This window comes from Dendrobium catenatum, unplaced genomic scaffold (genome assembly GCF_001605985.2).
Source record: "Dendrobium catenatum unplaced genomic scaffold, ASM160598v2 original_scaffold_59640, whole genome shotgun sequence".
In the NCBI taxonomy this organism is placed as follows: domain Eukaryota; kingdom Viridiplantae; phylum Streptophyta; class Magnoliopsida; order Asparagales; family Orchidaceae; genus Dendrobium; species Dendrobium catenatum.
The window spans coordinates 336,652-353,003 of NW_021378092.1; the positions used below are offsets into that span (position 1 = coordinate 336,652).

The 16,352-nt window shown below is 38.3% G+C and overlaps 1 protein-coding gene across 9 annotated transcripts in view; it reads left to right on the plus strand.

Moving 5' to 3' along the window:
* Positions 1 to 1,516: 1,516 nt before the first annotated feature.
* LOC110109695 (protein SUPPRESSOR OF PHYA-105 1) overlaps positions 1,517 to 16,352 on the plus strand; it is a 75,192-nt gene continuing 60,356 nt past the window's right edge. For 8 of the 9 annotated variants that reach the window (XR_003699520.1, XR_002304606.2, XR_002304605.2 and 5 more), the window contains exons 1-3: positions 1,517 to 1,766; positions 2,000 to 2,186; positions 2,290 to 4,013. Coding sequence is in view for 2 of the 9 variants with exons in the window: in XM_020840890.2 (XP_020696549.1) it covers positions 2,418 to 4,013 (1,596 nt within the window). In the remaining 7 variants the exon portion in view is untranslated. Of the gene's footprint in view, positions 1,767 to 1,806; positions 1,919 to 1,999; positions 2,187 to 2,289; positions 4,014 to 16,352 lie in introns of those variants that run through there. The other variant, XM_028691723.1, reaches the window with a different exon arrangement.

Consider the following 16,352-nt stretch of genomic DNA (forward strand, 5'->3'; position numbering starts at 1 on the left):
CCGCGTATATTCTAGCCCGCAACAACCATCATTTTCCTTGTACTTCTAAATTTGTGTCCGTGACACTCAATAAGGATTTGCAAATGTGTCTCTACCATTAGGTTTGATTTTGTCTGTACATGACTTTTTATAGGTTTTAGTAGAATTGCATGTATAAATTATAAGATCTTAAGAAAAAAATTGGTTTTATTTCTCAACTTAGGACTACAAAGAGTTCAGTTATTCAAAATAATACTATATTTAATTTTAAATTTACTAAATTTATTTTTTATATTTTTTGTTCTTTAGATTATTATTATGTTTATTTATTATTATATATTTATAAATTATTTTGTCATTATTATAATATTTAAATATAATAAGTATTTATTATGTTATTCGGTTTGACTCCAATTTAACCCTAATCAAATCTAATCGAACCATCGAAGTGTTAACCTCTCCTATTCGAGTTTGTTATCCAGTTCGATATTCAAAGCCTTGCTTTTTCATTTACAATTATTTTTTTAGTAAATACGATGTGGTTTGACTTTAATATTAAAATAATAATTATAATGATAATACAATGCAGTCGCATAAAGATTTTTAAACATCTTGTACCAACTGCTCGTCATACCAACCATTGAAGACGTAAAAAGTATATGAACCCGCACACTAAAATTCATTAGCAGAGTATCTGTCAATGATGAATGATCAGATCTTTGTTACGGATGTATGAATGGTTGACTTTAGAAGAGATTATTAAGTGTGGAGTTCGAATCGGAACTATGTCTGAATTGTATCAATGTGACCCCACCGGGCTTAGGTGGGTTGGTGGGTGAGTTTGATTGGGAACCCCTCACCCCAAGTTTGAATCCCCTCTCATACGAATTTTTATTAGGTCCGGTGAACGTACGTAGAGCTACATTCGGCCGGCACTGAGATCGCGCCACATAGCAGGCACAAAACGAGAAATACCGAGCAATACCAACAATAACAAGAAATATCATTATGTGAAGACAAAATACCGAGCAATAACGAGTAATACCAAAAAATATCATAGTTTTTTCTAGAAAAACTCGGTATTTTTTTGTATTACTCGGTATTGCTCGGTATTATTCGGTATTGGTCTTCACAGAGCGGTATTTCTCGTTATTGCCAAGCAATACCTAGCAATACCGAGCAAATACCGAGCAAAAACCGAGTAACTCAGTGATGACCGTACGTAGAGCTACGTCCGGTCAGTTCCTCTCATACGACACTACTCCTTAAGTGGAGAGAAAAGAACCGTGAGTCTTGCACCTGTGGGGTTGGTTGCTGGTAGACTCGCCGAGAGATTAATTATGCTGTCAAGCATTTCTTTCTGGAGGTGGTAGTGGATAAATACCCGTTTAAAAAAAAAGTGTGTACAGTAATTACGTTTTAATGTCTGTTAATAATCTCGGGGATGCCGGTGCAACCAAAGTTCCGCATGCGTGGCGGCGTATAGGGCCACAACTGTAGCGGAAAACCTCGGCCATGGGATAATTTTGAGGAATTGTTTTTAATTCGTATTGTTAAAAATCTTTTAAGAACTGCGGTGGAATGGAGGACAGCATCCACGAGTTTAGATTGATTGGACGCACTGTCATCTTCTTGTGCTGTCCGAAGGGCTGAAGCTTCTTTCCTCTTTTTTTAAGTAAGAGGGAGCCGCTCTGCAACTTGGATTTTCCAATTTTGGAAATTTTAGGGTTACTTTAAGCTCCGCACGCGGTTTCGGTCCTTGAGGATAAGTCTTGCAAGGACTATTGGTGAGCATTTCTTTCTTTTTTATTTTTGCTCTTTGTTCTTACTTTTTATTTATGATCTGTTTGATTGATTTTTTTGGCTGGAGTTTTTAGTAAAAAATAGTTCGAGCGGTGGACTTTCAGGGCTTGTTTGTCTTTCTGCTTTAATCCGCTATGTATCTCATGTTTTGGATTGAATGCTTTAAGTGCGCCTTCTTTTCTTGTTTTGATGTTTAAAGGAAATGGTTTTGGTACAGTTTTTGCGGTGGGTACTGTCGACTTGGAGCTGAATTATGCGTTAGTTGAAGAGGAATCTCGCTTTTATGCGGCTTCTGCAAGTTTTTTTGGTTCCTTCGTGCTGATTATTCCGTGTGAGCCCTAGAAATAGTTTCGATGACGGGTTGATGCTAGCAAAAAACGAGTTGAGAAAGAGATGATTAACAGGTCAGATGCATGTTTTTTTCTTGTTGTTATACACCTTTTGAATCTTTTATATGAGATTTCTTCATTGCTGATTTATGCTGATACCTGTGAGTGATATATGCAGCTGCGGTTTTGATTCAGTTCGAACTGAATAATGGTTCTGATGGGGAAATTACCGACCTCATCCAACCATGTTGATCTGCTTTATTAATTTAGCTGATTTGGACGTGGAAAGCCTTCTCCTTGGTTAACATGGAAGGGAGCGCTGAACTTAACGAGTCTATGGAAAACTCAGCCGAGACTCCTCATCTTAAAAGAAAAGAAAATGATCAATTGCACTCTCAAACGGATTGCATTGCATTTCAAATTCAAAACCCAGCTCCAGTTATCTCAGAAGAAACTGGTTGGACTGAGCATCTTTCATCATTGAGATCACCTGAAATGCTACTAGAGACTTTAGCAGGTAAAGGTTCACATCATGATTTAGGACGACATTGTGTTTCAGAACCTCCTGCAAGCTCTTGTCCTTCAAACTATCCTGGAACAGTTATGGAAAAGTTAACATTGAGGAATGTCAATTCTCCCAAAGTATTGTATACTAGTGGTGTCCCTGGCTCTGTGGAAGATTCTCCTATTAGGAAAGGGCTGTGGCACAATTTGACAAGAATAGTGGGTGGATCTAGAACAGATTCAGTGCCCAATGAATTTTTGAGAGTTGGGGATGGAGGAAAAGGTGTTGGATCTTTTATGCCTCAATCTATGGTGAAAAGGAATCTTCAATTCACACAGTTAAACTTAAATCATTTGAAAACCCCTAATAATGTAGTAGAAGGTGATAGCAAGGATTTTTCAAAGAGTGACATTGCTCGTCATCCTACTGTTAATAGTACAAAAGTTTTAAGTGCATCAGGATTTAGACAATTTTTAATGAAGAGCACCTTGAAGGGTAAAGGCATCGCATATAGCCAGCAAAGAACAGATAATGATTCTGGACCTTTTACCCAAAGCCAAGATAATGTTGGTATAGATGATCACAAGATGAAAGCTTCTGAATCATCGCACAAACCAATTGCAAAGGCAGATGAAATGGCCTTACTTGGTGGCAGTGTTGAGTGTGTTGATTCAAATGTCCAGCATGATGGGACTACTTTGAGGGATTGGCTTAAACAAAACCATCGTATGTCTAGCAAATTTGAGAGACTGCAGATTTTTAAGCAGATCTTGAAACTTGTTGATGCTTCACACTCTCAAGGCCATGCTTTACAGCATTTAAAACCGTCACATTTTGTAGTACCTTCGTCAGGATTTGTTAAATATATAGGCTCAATAAATGCTAAAGTGCAGGCAGGGAGTTGGTTGTTTTCAATAAATCATCAAGATATTGGACTGGAGACACATCTTAAAAGGAAGAGATCCATGGAATATGATACAAAGTTGCAGGATTCTTTATCACATAAACAATTAAAACTAGGTTGTGATCAGGAGTTGCAGGGAACTTTATCACGAAAACATCAGAGACTACGTGGAAAGAATCAAACTGTTGTCCAGCTCCAAAAATACCCCTCTAGAACTGCTGATCTGCAGGGAAGTCTAGCTGAGGAAGTCTATGATGGTGATATCAGAACAGCAAGTTTTGATGAAGAATTCAGTGAACAAATTCACTTGGTTGATTTGTACAAGAGTTCTAAAATCCCTGCACGTAAAAATATCTTTGACTTTAGTTTTCAAGAACCTGCATCTGGAATTTTGAGTCTGGAAGACAGATGGTATGCCAGCCCTGAGAAGCTGAATGCAAATTCTTGCCCTTTATCTTCAAATATCTACAGTCTAGGCGTTTTGTTCTTTGAGGTACCAAAGAAAATATTTAAATTATTCATTTTATGTTGAAGTTCCCTGGCAGTCTTTCTCAGTATTGATCTGTAACCATTATGCGTGAACCAACTGTTGGGCAATTAAGGCATGAGCAATTAGTTTGTTTGATAGTTACAGCCTAGCTGTTGGGGTGTACATTTTCTATAATTTCCTTAGTGAGATTGTCCTGAACATTTTTTGTATAACTTGGGGCTTATTTAGCATGGCAATGATGTTTTTGAATGCCATGCTTGCTATTAGTTTTCCTGTGCAGACTTGATTGCAGCATGATAAATTTCTTCTACTAGGCTAGCACTTTGTGTTGCCCTCATTCATATACATATTTCTTACAATGGTCATTATAGGTAAGGTATAGTCACTTTTCTTAAACATAACACCCTCTTGTTTCTTTAATTTGGCGCAATGTAGGGTGTGAAGTAGTTTGTAACTAGTAGATATATTTAGAAATAAGTTTTGATGTAAGATCACTTTTTGCAAATAACTGTTCTAAAAGCTTGGATTGATAGAGAAGACACAACGATGGCTTTATAGCCAATTGCCTAGGCAGCCCATATCCATGTGTGTATTACACTGCTTATGACTCAGTCGTCCACTGAAATTGAATGCCAATTGTGCTATCAAGGATTTCAACCAGTGACTTGTGCTCTAATATCAAATTTATGCCAATTGAACACAAGAAAAATGATATTAGAGAATTATGAGTAGAAGAGAAGAAAGAAGAGATTGTTTTAGGTAGTAATTTTTTATTTCATTCAAAGATAAGATCTTATATCGTACTTATCCTATTTATAGAAAATAGGAATACATTTGACTTCACAATAAAGCAATCATAATGACTAAAATCATAAATAATTCAAATCCCATCATATTATAATCCAAATGGATAAAATAAAAATTAAAAATCATAAAAAAATTAATTAATGGAATACAAATAAGTATCATGAATTAATTTGTTTCAACATTGACTTGAAGTAGGTAAAGAGAAGCATAAAATTAAGTTAAATGTTGAAGAGATGTGGATGCTCAAGTGGATGAGTGATTCTACTCTTAGAGACAAAATGTGAAATGAGTATATTTTTGAAAAGGTTGGAGTAGCTCCACTGGTAGATAAGATTACAGAGAGTTAGATAGTTTGGTCACATAAAACGTCGGCTTTTTGATGATCTGGTTAGAAGAGTAGATGTATTAGATCTAACCTATGTTTATAAAGGTAAATATAGACCTAAAAAAACTTGGTTAAAAAGCATTAGAATTTTTTTTTAATTAGATTTAAATGAGAATTTAACTCTTAATAGGATAGAATGGAGAAAAATGATTCATGTAGCTGACTCCACATAGTGGGATAAAAGCTTGATGTTGTTGTTTTTGACTTGAAATGGGTCATAATCCTTTATTTGTGCTCTTGTGCTGCTATCTTTTTATTTCATAGGGATGAAGATATTATATTAACCTAAATTTTTGTCTCAACTCTAGCCTGTTAACTTAGGTCATCCAAACTTGAACTTTCTAAAAAATTTATCCTCTCAACACCCCTATGTTTTTGCAAGGTTGTTGTATGCTTCCCTAGTGTGTATTATATAATAAGGTGTACAAATTCACAACTTTTAAAAGCTCATGGCTTGCAACATTGTTTCACATTTTCACTCGCAATGGAAGCACCAAACTCACATGTCTTGAAATTGTCCACTTATATAGACATTACTAATTTATGTTAATACTTGAAGTATGTTGTAAGTCATGGTCTTAGATGTTTGGTGTTTGTTCAGGGTATGTTTGGAATCACCATTGTTTTTATTTTTATTTAAAAAAAAACATGTTTGTTTAGTATATATTTTCATCATTTTTAATTTTTTTGGTTTTTAAAAATAAATCATTTTATTTTTTATTTACTCAAAATAACTGATGAGGACATCCGACCTTGGAAAGTTTATCAGAGAAGGAGCCGAATATCTACAGCCATGATTGGACCATTTTATTTTTTAGTTATTATTTGTATTTGATTTATTTAGACATCTTTTATGTGACCCCAAGGAGCACTTTTTTCATTTGATTTGTTATTGTATTTTAACTATTTATAGCCCCCTCATCTTCTTTTTGAGGGATGATGAGTATTATGAAAAGCTATGATGCACCGACACGGACACGGCGACACGGACACGACACGACACGGACACGGCAATTTTTAAAAATATAGGACACGGGTGCGGCGTGGACACGGCATAATAATTTTTTAATATAATATATAAAAATTAAGGTGACATTATAGTAAAAATGTCAAGCAATAATAAATCGAATTTCTCATGATAAGTGAATAACCTGTTAGCTTATACTGAAAGATGTTAGTAACAAAATGTCGTTAGTACAACACTAAATCTAAGCAAACTATTTATTACAACCATGAAGTGTCTCCTAACTACTCAGATAGAGGAAGATAAATCTTAAGATTTTCAGGATCGTTTGGTCTTCGGCACTTCAATATCATCATGCATTGAAGCATATCATTGCTTCCCAACTCTGCGGTTCTCTAGAGAAAGATTGCAACCTTCCAATATCCCATATATCAAGGACAACTCTGAAGACCCCCATCCAGCAACATCCCACTCTCTGTCTATCACCTGTCTATTATAAGTAGTGGGGTTTTCCTGTGATAGACGAGAACGAAGATTATGTCATGTCACAATAACTAAATTCTTCGAGCACATTGTGACCGTTATTTTTAATTCACTTCTTCTGATTTGATTGAATAAATGAGTATGTGCTCCAATTTTTCTCACAACAGGAAGGATTGAATACCTTTGACCAAAAGTTTTATTGCTATGTGTTGAAAGAGGTGCTGAGAGCTCGATGAATCAAACCATCATCATTTTGATCAATCCTGCCAACTACTCACCAAACATTCCTTGATCACTCAATTGGCTTAATATCCAAAGAACTTTGCAAGGTTCTATATTAATTTCTCTCTCTCCTGCATTTGAAAATATCTTTTTTAAGTGCATTATCTTTCTCCTATTTAAAACTTCTAAAATCTTTTTGTGGGTGAGACCGTTGATGTTCTTCTTGAAGCCACTTCTTTAACTTGAATACCTTCAAATAATAAAGCATAGTAAACAATTAAATATTCATTTACCAACAATTTAAATTAAATTATAAAATTAATATAATATACCTTGGATTTATGAATGAGCTAAACATGCAACGGTCGTTTGCTTTTGCTCACCTTCTTCAATGAATATATAGATCAATGCTCCAGAAATGAGTCTTCATCATGTGACTGTTCTTTCAATGCTGTATATAATTTCTTCACTTTGCTAAAATAGAGTCTCACATTCCATAAATCAAATGATAGACAATATTTATCTGGTGTCAGGCCTCTTCTAACATCATCATAAATTAGATCATCGGTGAAAGCCAATGTAGTCTATCATTATCCCCCCAAAAATCATCTAAGACCTTTTCTTAAGCATACCTTGCCTTCCCACACCTCTGCGATAGCAAGACCATTAGCTCACATTAATCACACATAGATTGAAGAGGCATATTGTATCATTTGGTTTGAATCTTCAATGCTGATATTCCGAGGCACAAACGAAGTTTCAGCACAACAGCGAGCATTTTCAATGGAGAAAATTCATTAACATTGAAAGTCTCAATAGAAATGATTCATAAATAAATTTTTTGATCAGAACAGCTATCATCGTGCAACCTACTGTTATCGCAATCGCATTCAGCATAGGATTCATAGCCTCTGTAATCTTGTTTTGTAATCAAATATTTTTATAGAGCAAGATTTATAAGGTGCACAACACAGGGGTTCCAAAATATATTGGGGATGAGAGTTTGCTTCCAATAATCCTCCAGCTCTAACACACGGTGCATTATCTGTAATACCTGCACAACATTTTGAAGGCCTCAATCATGGACTTCACGTCTTTAATCAATTTGGCACTAAAGTTTATCTGTATTCTCCTTCCAAATTCACTGCTTTAATGAACATTGGGTAATCCTCTGTAATGGCCATGAATTAATAGAGGGGGTCTTCTTTGAGGAACTGTCCAAACATCACACACCAAACTAATACCTTTTCTTTCCACCTCCTTTTGTTGGTTCAACGCAATGTCTCAATATGTGCTCTTTTCTCTTTCCAATATTTTGATTAATAAGTGCATTGTACGCCCGGTGACATATCCTGCGAGGTTGTTGTTACATGCAAAAATGAATGCATTTTTATAATGAGGATTTCTTGCAAGGTTGGAAAGAAGTCCCGCTGAAAAAAACATCCTTGCTATTTCACCATCCAATTCCTCTCGCTGCTACAAATTAAAAGACTTCTCTTGAGGACTACTGGCTACTCCTTTTCTTTTCTTTGTTTCATATCCTTCACTTCTAAATGATAAAACTTGATCAACTCTCACAGATGAGGAAGAAGTGTGAGATGAGCCATGAGTAGATGGCAAAGGTACCTTTTTAGGGAGTGTCCTTTGGATCCTAGATTCAGCTTCATCAACTTGTTTGTTCAATTCAATCAACTGCGACGTAGTAATCTTATGACACATTTTTATTCCATGGCCAGAAATTTTAAATAGATATGCCTTCACCCTAGAATAAGATCCTTTACTGGTGTTCAAATGTATTATATTTTTAAATCTTTAGAAGATCTCATCATTCTTCTAAGAAGATCTCATCATTGTGGTGCAAGCAATTTGTGATTATCTTTATCTGAAATCAGGCGGCTTGTTTTCATTCTATCAATAAGATTTTATACTAAACCCTGTTTGAGTTAATAGCCTTAAATTCTGAAGTAAATAACCAAATAGTTTGATTTAATTATTTTAACTCTCTGTCATTCCAAACAGCTTTCAGGACTTAGTAAATTTGGATTTAGAGGATTTAAAATACACTACTTGAGTTATATCCTACTTGCAGTCCAACAACCTATTAATAAAGACTATGAATATGATAACGATTTGTGAGTTGCCGTTGAAGTTTTTTGTGCTTTATAGGAATAGTTGTTAGATTTCATTGTTCAAGATTGTTTATATAAACAAAATCAATTCAATCAACTGAGCGGTACCGAGCATGTACCTAGCGATACCGAGCGGTACCGAGCATGTACATCAGGTTTTTCAATAATGAAGAGAAGAAATGGCGAAATACACTTACAGTTCTTGGCTCTCTTGCACGTAGAAGGTGCTCTGTTTGGCCTTGATTGCAAACTTTGCCTCGAATGACAGCAGAAATAACGCAAGAACGAAGGAATGGGAAAGACGAGCTCTGCTTGGTCGAGCAGAAATGACGAAGGAATGGGAGGCGAAGGCAGCGGGCTCCGTTTGGCATCGACTGTGAGCTCTCCCGGTCCGCCCTAGTAGATTTCTTTCGTAGATTGGAAAAATAGGGCTTCTCATTCGCGAAAAGGCTAAATACAACGGAGGATTTTATCATTTAATAACTGGACACGCGTGTCCGATTTAAATTTTAATGTTTTAAATTCCGACACTCCAATGCCGTGTCGGACACGTGTCCATGCCGTGTCCGACGCGTGTCCGTGTCCGACACGTGTCCGGCACTGCATACCCTCTTTAAGAGGCATGTCGGTGCATCATAGATGAAAAGAAAATTCTGCACTTTGTGTTTGAGAGCTTAAGAGCTCTTGTGAGAGTTGAAGTCCCTAGGTGAGGACAACATATTGCCCATCAGCCGCAAGAAGCATCCGAGATCATGGTCCATCTCTTCCACCAACTTTTTCTCCCTCTTTCTCCTAGCTGCCGCCCATCCTCCTTTCTTTTCCTTGGCCGAAATTCCCCACCCAAACACTTGGCCGACCCCCACCTTCCCCCTTCCTCCCTTGGTCCATCCCAAGCCCTAGGCTGATCCCATCCAACTGCCAGCCCCACCTCCCTTCCCTAAGTCGCCGACCCCATCAACCCTTCCCTTGGATCCAAATTCATCCAAGTATTCATTTCTTTCCTAAATTATCTCATTGTAAATTTGGAAGGTCAATTAATTAAAATTTGAATTTATTTGATTTTGAAATACCTTCTTTAAATAGGATGAGTTATTTTAGGAAAGTTCCTCCAATCAAGGCAATTTAAATTTGAATTTAAATTAGGGAGATAATTGCATTAAAGTCTTTTTCTTAATTTAAATTGGCCTAGATTGATAACCCATGTAAGTCAATTCCCTCAAATCTTCATTAAAGCATGCGGGCCCTTTCCCTTTCTTCCTTGTCCGTCTCTCTCTCATCTAATTATTAAGTTCATTAAAGCTCCCCAATCAATCCATTAATTTCCCATCTAATTGGGCCACCTAGGGCTGCAAGCAAACCAAACTTTTGACGAGCTACTTGTTGCTCGGTTCGATTAAAGCTCGTTTGTGATCATTTAACTAACTAAATAAACAAACTTGAACAACATTTTTAATACTCGATCTTAAATAAACAAGCTTGAATACTAATGTGTTCGGTTCATTTATATTCACGAACAACATCATTTAAAGCTCGTGAAAAAGCTCAACATTATGCTCGATAAGAAGCTTGATAAAAGTTCAATTCGTATTCGATTTAGAACTCGTGAATAAGCTCGATAAATATATTCATATAGATTAATCATATTTTCATTTTAAATAGACAATTGCTTTTATTATAAATTTAATTTAATTTATTTTATACCTTCAATAGAATGAATTTGTTCATAAACAAGAGACATTTCACAAATGGCAATATTTGCTAGATTGTTTGTGTAAGATGTTCATGAACAAATATAAGATGAATCATAGATCGTTTGTTCGTGAACGAGCTCATTTAGTAGCTTGAAAATACTAGTTATGTATATATTCATGATCTTGCTCATTTGATAGCTCAAGAATACACATTAGATTTGCTCATGAATGTGCTTGTTTGATAGTGTTAAAAAATCGCTAAATATGTTCACAAACATAGCTCGTTAAGACTTGTTTGTTCAAAACTCGATAAGCACTAATCAAACCGAACATGAACCAAACATGAACTTAATTAATTTAAACGAATCAAACATGAACACAAAAAATAAATCTGGAATAAAACATGAACCGAACTTGAACAAGCTAATAATAAATGAACTCAAACATGAACACTAACATATTCGGCTCGGTTCAGTCCATTTGTAGCCCAAGCCCCTTTTTTGGCCCACCCCCCCCCCCCCCCCCCCCCCCTTACTTTTTTTGGAAATTCAAAGTCAAATTTCCCAATCACTTTCACCCTTTAAGCTGGAATTAAATTTCAGAATTTTGAGTTGATTTCCCTCCCTTAATCAACACACAAAAATCTGAAATCAATTCCCCTTTCCCTCCTAGCTTTGGCCGCCCACTTAGCCCCACCACCTTCTCTATTTATTTCTTCTCTTGTGTTTGATAGTTCATCTAAGGAAGAAGTAGATCCTCCTCCCTTGAACAAAGACATTCAAACTCCTCAAGCATTGCAACCCTTCAACGACGACAAAGAGTGTTTGCTCCAAGGCAAACCACAGATGAACATCACTCCGATCTTGAAGTACATCGGAGCACAAGTTCATAAGCTTGACGAAGTTTCACATCAAGATTAGAAACTTGACGAAGGTGAATTCTCCTCTAACCCTTTTTTCCTTCTAAACCTCTCCTCGATCGTGGTATCATTAAAAATCATGAAAGCTTCTCTGCTTAGCTGTTATGATGAGAAAGCATGAGGGATTTTAATAGTGACTAGTCTTATTGTTAATCAAGGGATTTCTTTTGAGAACCCCCACGTTAAGCAATGTTGGATTTTCTTTGATTATTCCGTGCTCCAAATTTTATGTTGTAATCAATTGCCTATGCCTAATCATTGCTTTATTGTTTTCAATCTATTGTTTAATCCATGGTAAGTTGAATAACTGCTATTGATCCGTCACAAAGCATGTAATTTCAAACTAATACATTTGCCTATGCATGTAGTTCTACATCAATAACTTTTAGGTGTTTTTAAAAACTACAATCACCATCAATTGATGCCACCACAAGTCGCCGCCACAAACGCCATACTATGTCACCATTGGCCATTGCCATATCGCTGCTGCCGTCCGCCGCAGCAGCTACATCACCCTTGCATAAATAAACAAAAAATAACTCTTTTCAAAATATAAACAAAAGAAAATAAATATAAAAAATAAAAACTAAAATGGGATCCCAAACAGCCCCTTAGTTATCAATAGAACAAGCATTTAGTCAAGTTGTAAAATATAGGTAATTCAAATATACTGTTTGTTTATTTATGTTTATTTACGTTAGCATGCTTAGTGCTTTCAGATAAAGATGGTTTAATATGAACATAAAAATATGATTATTTATAGTTTGATTGGTATCTCAAATTATTAGCTTTTTGTTAAGTTGTATATACATGTTTCCTTTACCTATGCTTAACGATGGGCTTATTAATAGCTGCATAAGTGGAATAGTTGCCCTTGACAAACAGGTTATGTAGCTCGGTCGGTTCATTTGTGCCTTTCCCTTTAGTTTTCAATTTTCAGAAAATTGGAGGAATATACTATTTAAATGTAAGGGTATTTGAATAAAGATAATCGCTCTTACATATACTTTATTTGAATTATTTAAAGGTCAAATGCAACTTAGGCTTGATAAAGGAAAGCAAATAAGATTGTGTTACGCCGGCCCAGGAGGGGCCGGCTGGACCAGGATCGGTCCAGGTTTATACCAGGCGGGGCCTGGCTGAGCGGAAACATCAGGGGGGGGGGAAGCTCCTGTGGGCCCCACTTGGGGTTAAATCAGTTTTGGGAGGGAAATTTTTGAATGAGGGGCTGTTTTAGGGAATTTGCAATATTCCTTTGTCTTTAATTAGGAGTTATGATGAGAGTTTGGCTTTTATCTTGAATTTGAATTTTATTTGAGATTTAGGGTTGTTCTTCGACTCTTGGCATTGTTGGAGATTGTGGAGAGTATTTCCTTCATCTTGAATTGAAGTAAAATTGTATCTTGCAAATGCTTTTCATCTACTATTGGAATAGAAGTGTTTGCTTTGATTTCCTACGAATTTCTATTAAGTTTTTCTCATATTTCCCACTGTTTGGGCTGTTTTCTCGCTGCGAACAGCAATTTTCTTTGCTTAGGTACTTAATTTGGGTTAGGTTTACTTGTGCATACAAGTATTTTCTATCAAATTGGTATCAAAGCATCGATTTGGGACCGTTGGCGGCTGGATTTCTGAATTTTCAGCGGTAGATTTGTATCAATCGGAAGAAGATCTCTCAAGTTGTAAGAAGGAACTATGGCCGGGAGAAAAGTTAAAGTCTTGGAAGGAGAGCTAGGACAATTGAAGACAGATTTCGAAGAGAAGATCTCAGATTTTCAAAATCAGTTTTCATCAATCCATGAGAAGATGGATGGAAAATTTGCCACGCTAGAAGAATTAATGAAAAAAAATGATTGAAGAAAAGCAAAAACCGGCATCATCTGAAACCATCGGCGACCATGGAAGGGGAGGAAACCTTAACCCATTTAGGGGTAGGAAAAATCCGGAAGTGGAAGTTTTAGAGGGAGAAGATGGGATGCCTCCGCTAGAACCGCTTTCGAGGGAGGAGATGAGTAGGGGATACGATAAACGCGAGGCTAATTATGTCGGAAGAAGGGAAGAAATTCATCGCCGAGGTGCTGAATTTGAAAGAATCCAGCGTTGAGGTACTGATTTTGAAGGGGGAAGGGAAGAATTTCATCGCCGAGATGCTGAATTTGAAAGAATTTAGCGTCGAGGGGCTGATTTTAAAGGAAGAAGGGAGGAACTTGATCGTCGAGGTGCTGAATTTGAAGGAATTCAGCGTTAAGGTGATGATTTTGAAGGAAGAAGGGGAGAGTATGAAGAGGGGTTCGAGTATAATCGTCGGATGGATGATCGGAACACTTGGGGAGCGCTTCCCCTTCGAGGAATGAGAGTTTATGGATGATCCCGGGGAAATGGAGGAGATCCAAAGGTGAGGGAGCTGAAGATGCCCATCTTCGAGGGTGAGGATGGCCACGGGTGGATTTATAAGGTGGAGCGATATTTTGCTGTCAATAGACTGACAGAGGAGGAGAAACTGACAGCTGCAGGATTATGTTTGAAAGGGAAAGCATTAGCGTGGTACCAATGGCGGGACATGAGGAGACCCATTCGGAGCTGGAGGGAGTTCAAGGACTATCTGTTAGAGCGTTTCCAAACCAGTAGGGGAGGAGACTTCTACGAACAGTTCTTTGCCCTGACACAGGAGGGGACGGTAGCCGATTACCATGACAGTTTTGAGTACCTCACGAGCATATTAGACCGTCTCTCCGAGACCGTGCTGGAGTGGAACTTCATGAAGGGGCTTAAACCGGAGATCAGGGCAGTCGTCAGGGTAATGAGACCACGTGACTTGGGGGAGGCCATGGAGTTGGCATAGCTAGTGGAGGATCAGAAGCACGTGGAGAGGGGAGCTCGTGGTAGTAGTTCTAGGGGATCCTACAAGATGACAACTACCTTCCTAGCCCCCAAAGGAACTGCACAGGGAGGACAGCGAGAAGCACCAAAGCAGAGGATAGGAGAAAGGGGGCCTGGAGGAAATTTTAAGGGGTTGTGCTTTAGATGTGACGAGAAGTACATGCCAGGGCATAGGTGTAAGGACTGAACTCTTCAGGTTCTCACCGTCTGTGATGACGAGGAAACTGAGGAGGGAGGCGAGAGCGGGATAGGGGAGGAAGAAGAAGATCAGCTACATCTGGATGTAGCTGAGGTTTCTCTAAACTCTGTGGTGGGATTCACACCAAATCACACCATGAAGGTGAGGGGAGAAATAGGGGATCAGGAGGTGGTGGTGTTGATCGACAGTGGATCCACCCACAATTTCATCTCTAATAGATTGTACATCTGTTAGGAGTGAAATTAGTGGATATGGGAGGATATGGAGTGATGATGGGCACGGGGAAGGTGGAGATGGGGAGAGGAGTTTGCAGGGGAGTGGTTTTGTCCATTCAAGGGATCCAGGTCATGGAGGATTTCCTTTCCTTAGAATTGGGGAGTATCGATGTCATCCTGGGGATGAAATGGCTATAGACTTTGGAGGAGACCAAAGTCAATTGAGGTGCTCTGAGGATGGAGCTAATGGTGGAGGGAACAGAGGATGACGATTTAGGGTGATGCAGGGCTATCTAGGGCAGGAGTATCTCTCAAATCCATGATCAGATCCATATAGGAGGTGGGAGGGGGATACTTAATGGAGCTGCAACGCTTGGAGAGGGTCAGTGTGGGGGAAGAAGGAGACATTCCACGGGTGGTGCAACCACTCATACAACAGTTGAAAGTGGTGTTCCAACCGCCATAAGGCCTGCCACCACCCATAGAGCAGGAGCACGCCATCCTTCTGAAGGACGGGGTGTCACCGATTAGTGTTCGACCTTACCGCTACCCTCAGATTCAAAAAGATGAAATTGAGAAGCTGATTAGGGAGATGTTCGAGGCAGGGATTGTCTAACCTAGTGTGAGCCCCTTCTCCAGTCCTATCTTGCTCGTCAAAAAGAAGGATGGGAGCTGGAGGTTTTGTGTGGATTATAGGGCGCTAAACAAGGAGACAGTACCAGATAAATTCTCTATTCCAGTGATCGATGAGTTACTAGATGAGTTGAACGGAGCTATAGTATTTTCCAAGATGGACTTGAAGTCTGGCTACCACCAAATTAGAATGAAGGAGGAGGACATTCAGAAGACGGCATTCAAAACGCATGAGGGGCACTGTAAGTTTTTGGTGATGCCGTTTGGGCTCACTAACGCTCCGGCTACTTTTCAGTCCTTGATGAATAGAGTGTTCCGTCAACATCTGAGGAAGTTTGTGCTAGTCTTCTTTGATGACATTTTGGTGTACAGCCGAACAGAGGAGGAGCACTTGGAGCACTTGAAGGAGGTTCTTAGGATCCTACAAGCCCATCAGCTGAAAGCTAACCTAAAGAAGTGCAGTTTCGCCCAGTCTAGGGTGGAATATTTGGGGCATGTGGTCTCTGAAGAGGGAGTGGCGGCCGACCAGTCAAAGATTGAGGCAATGCATAAATGGCCAATGCCTTGAAACATAAGGGAATTGAGGGGTTTCCTAGGATTGACTGGCTACTACAGAAGGTTCGTGAAGGGATACAGCACCATCGCCTGGCTATTGACTGAGCAGTTGAAGAAGGACAACTTTGTATGGGGGGAGGCGGCAACCCAAACTTTTGAGAGATTGAAGAAAGCTATGATGACAATCCTGGTGTTAGCTCTTCCAGATTTCAATCAGATCTTTATAGTGGAGATCGATGCGTCAGGGTATGGCTTAGGAG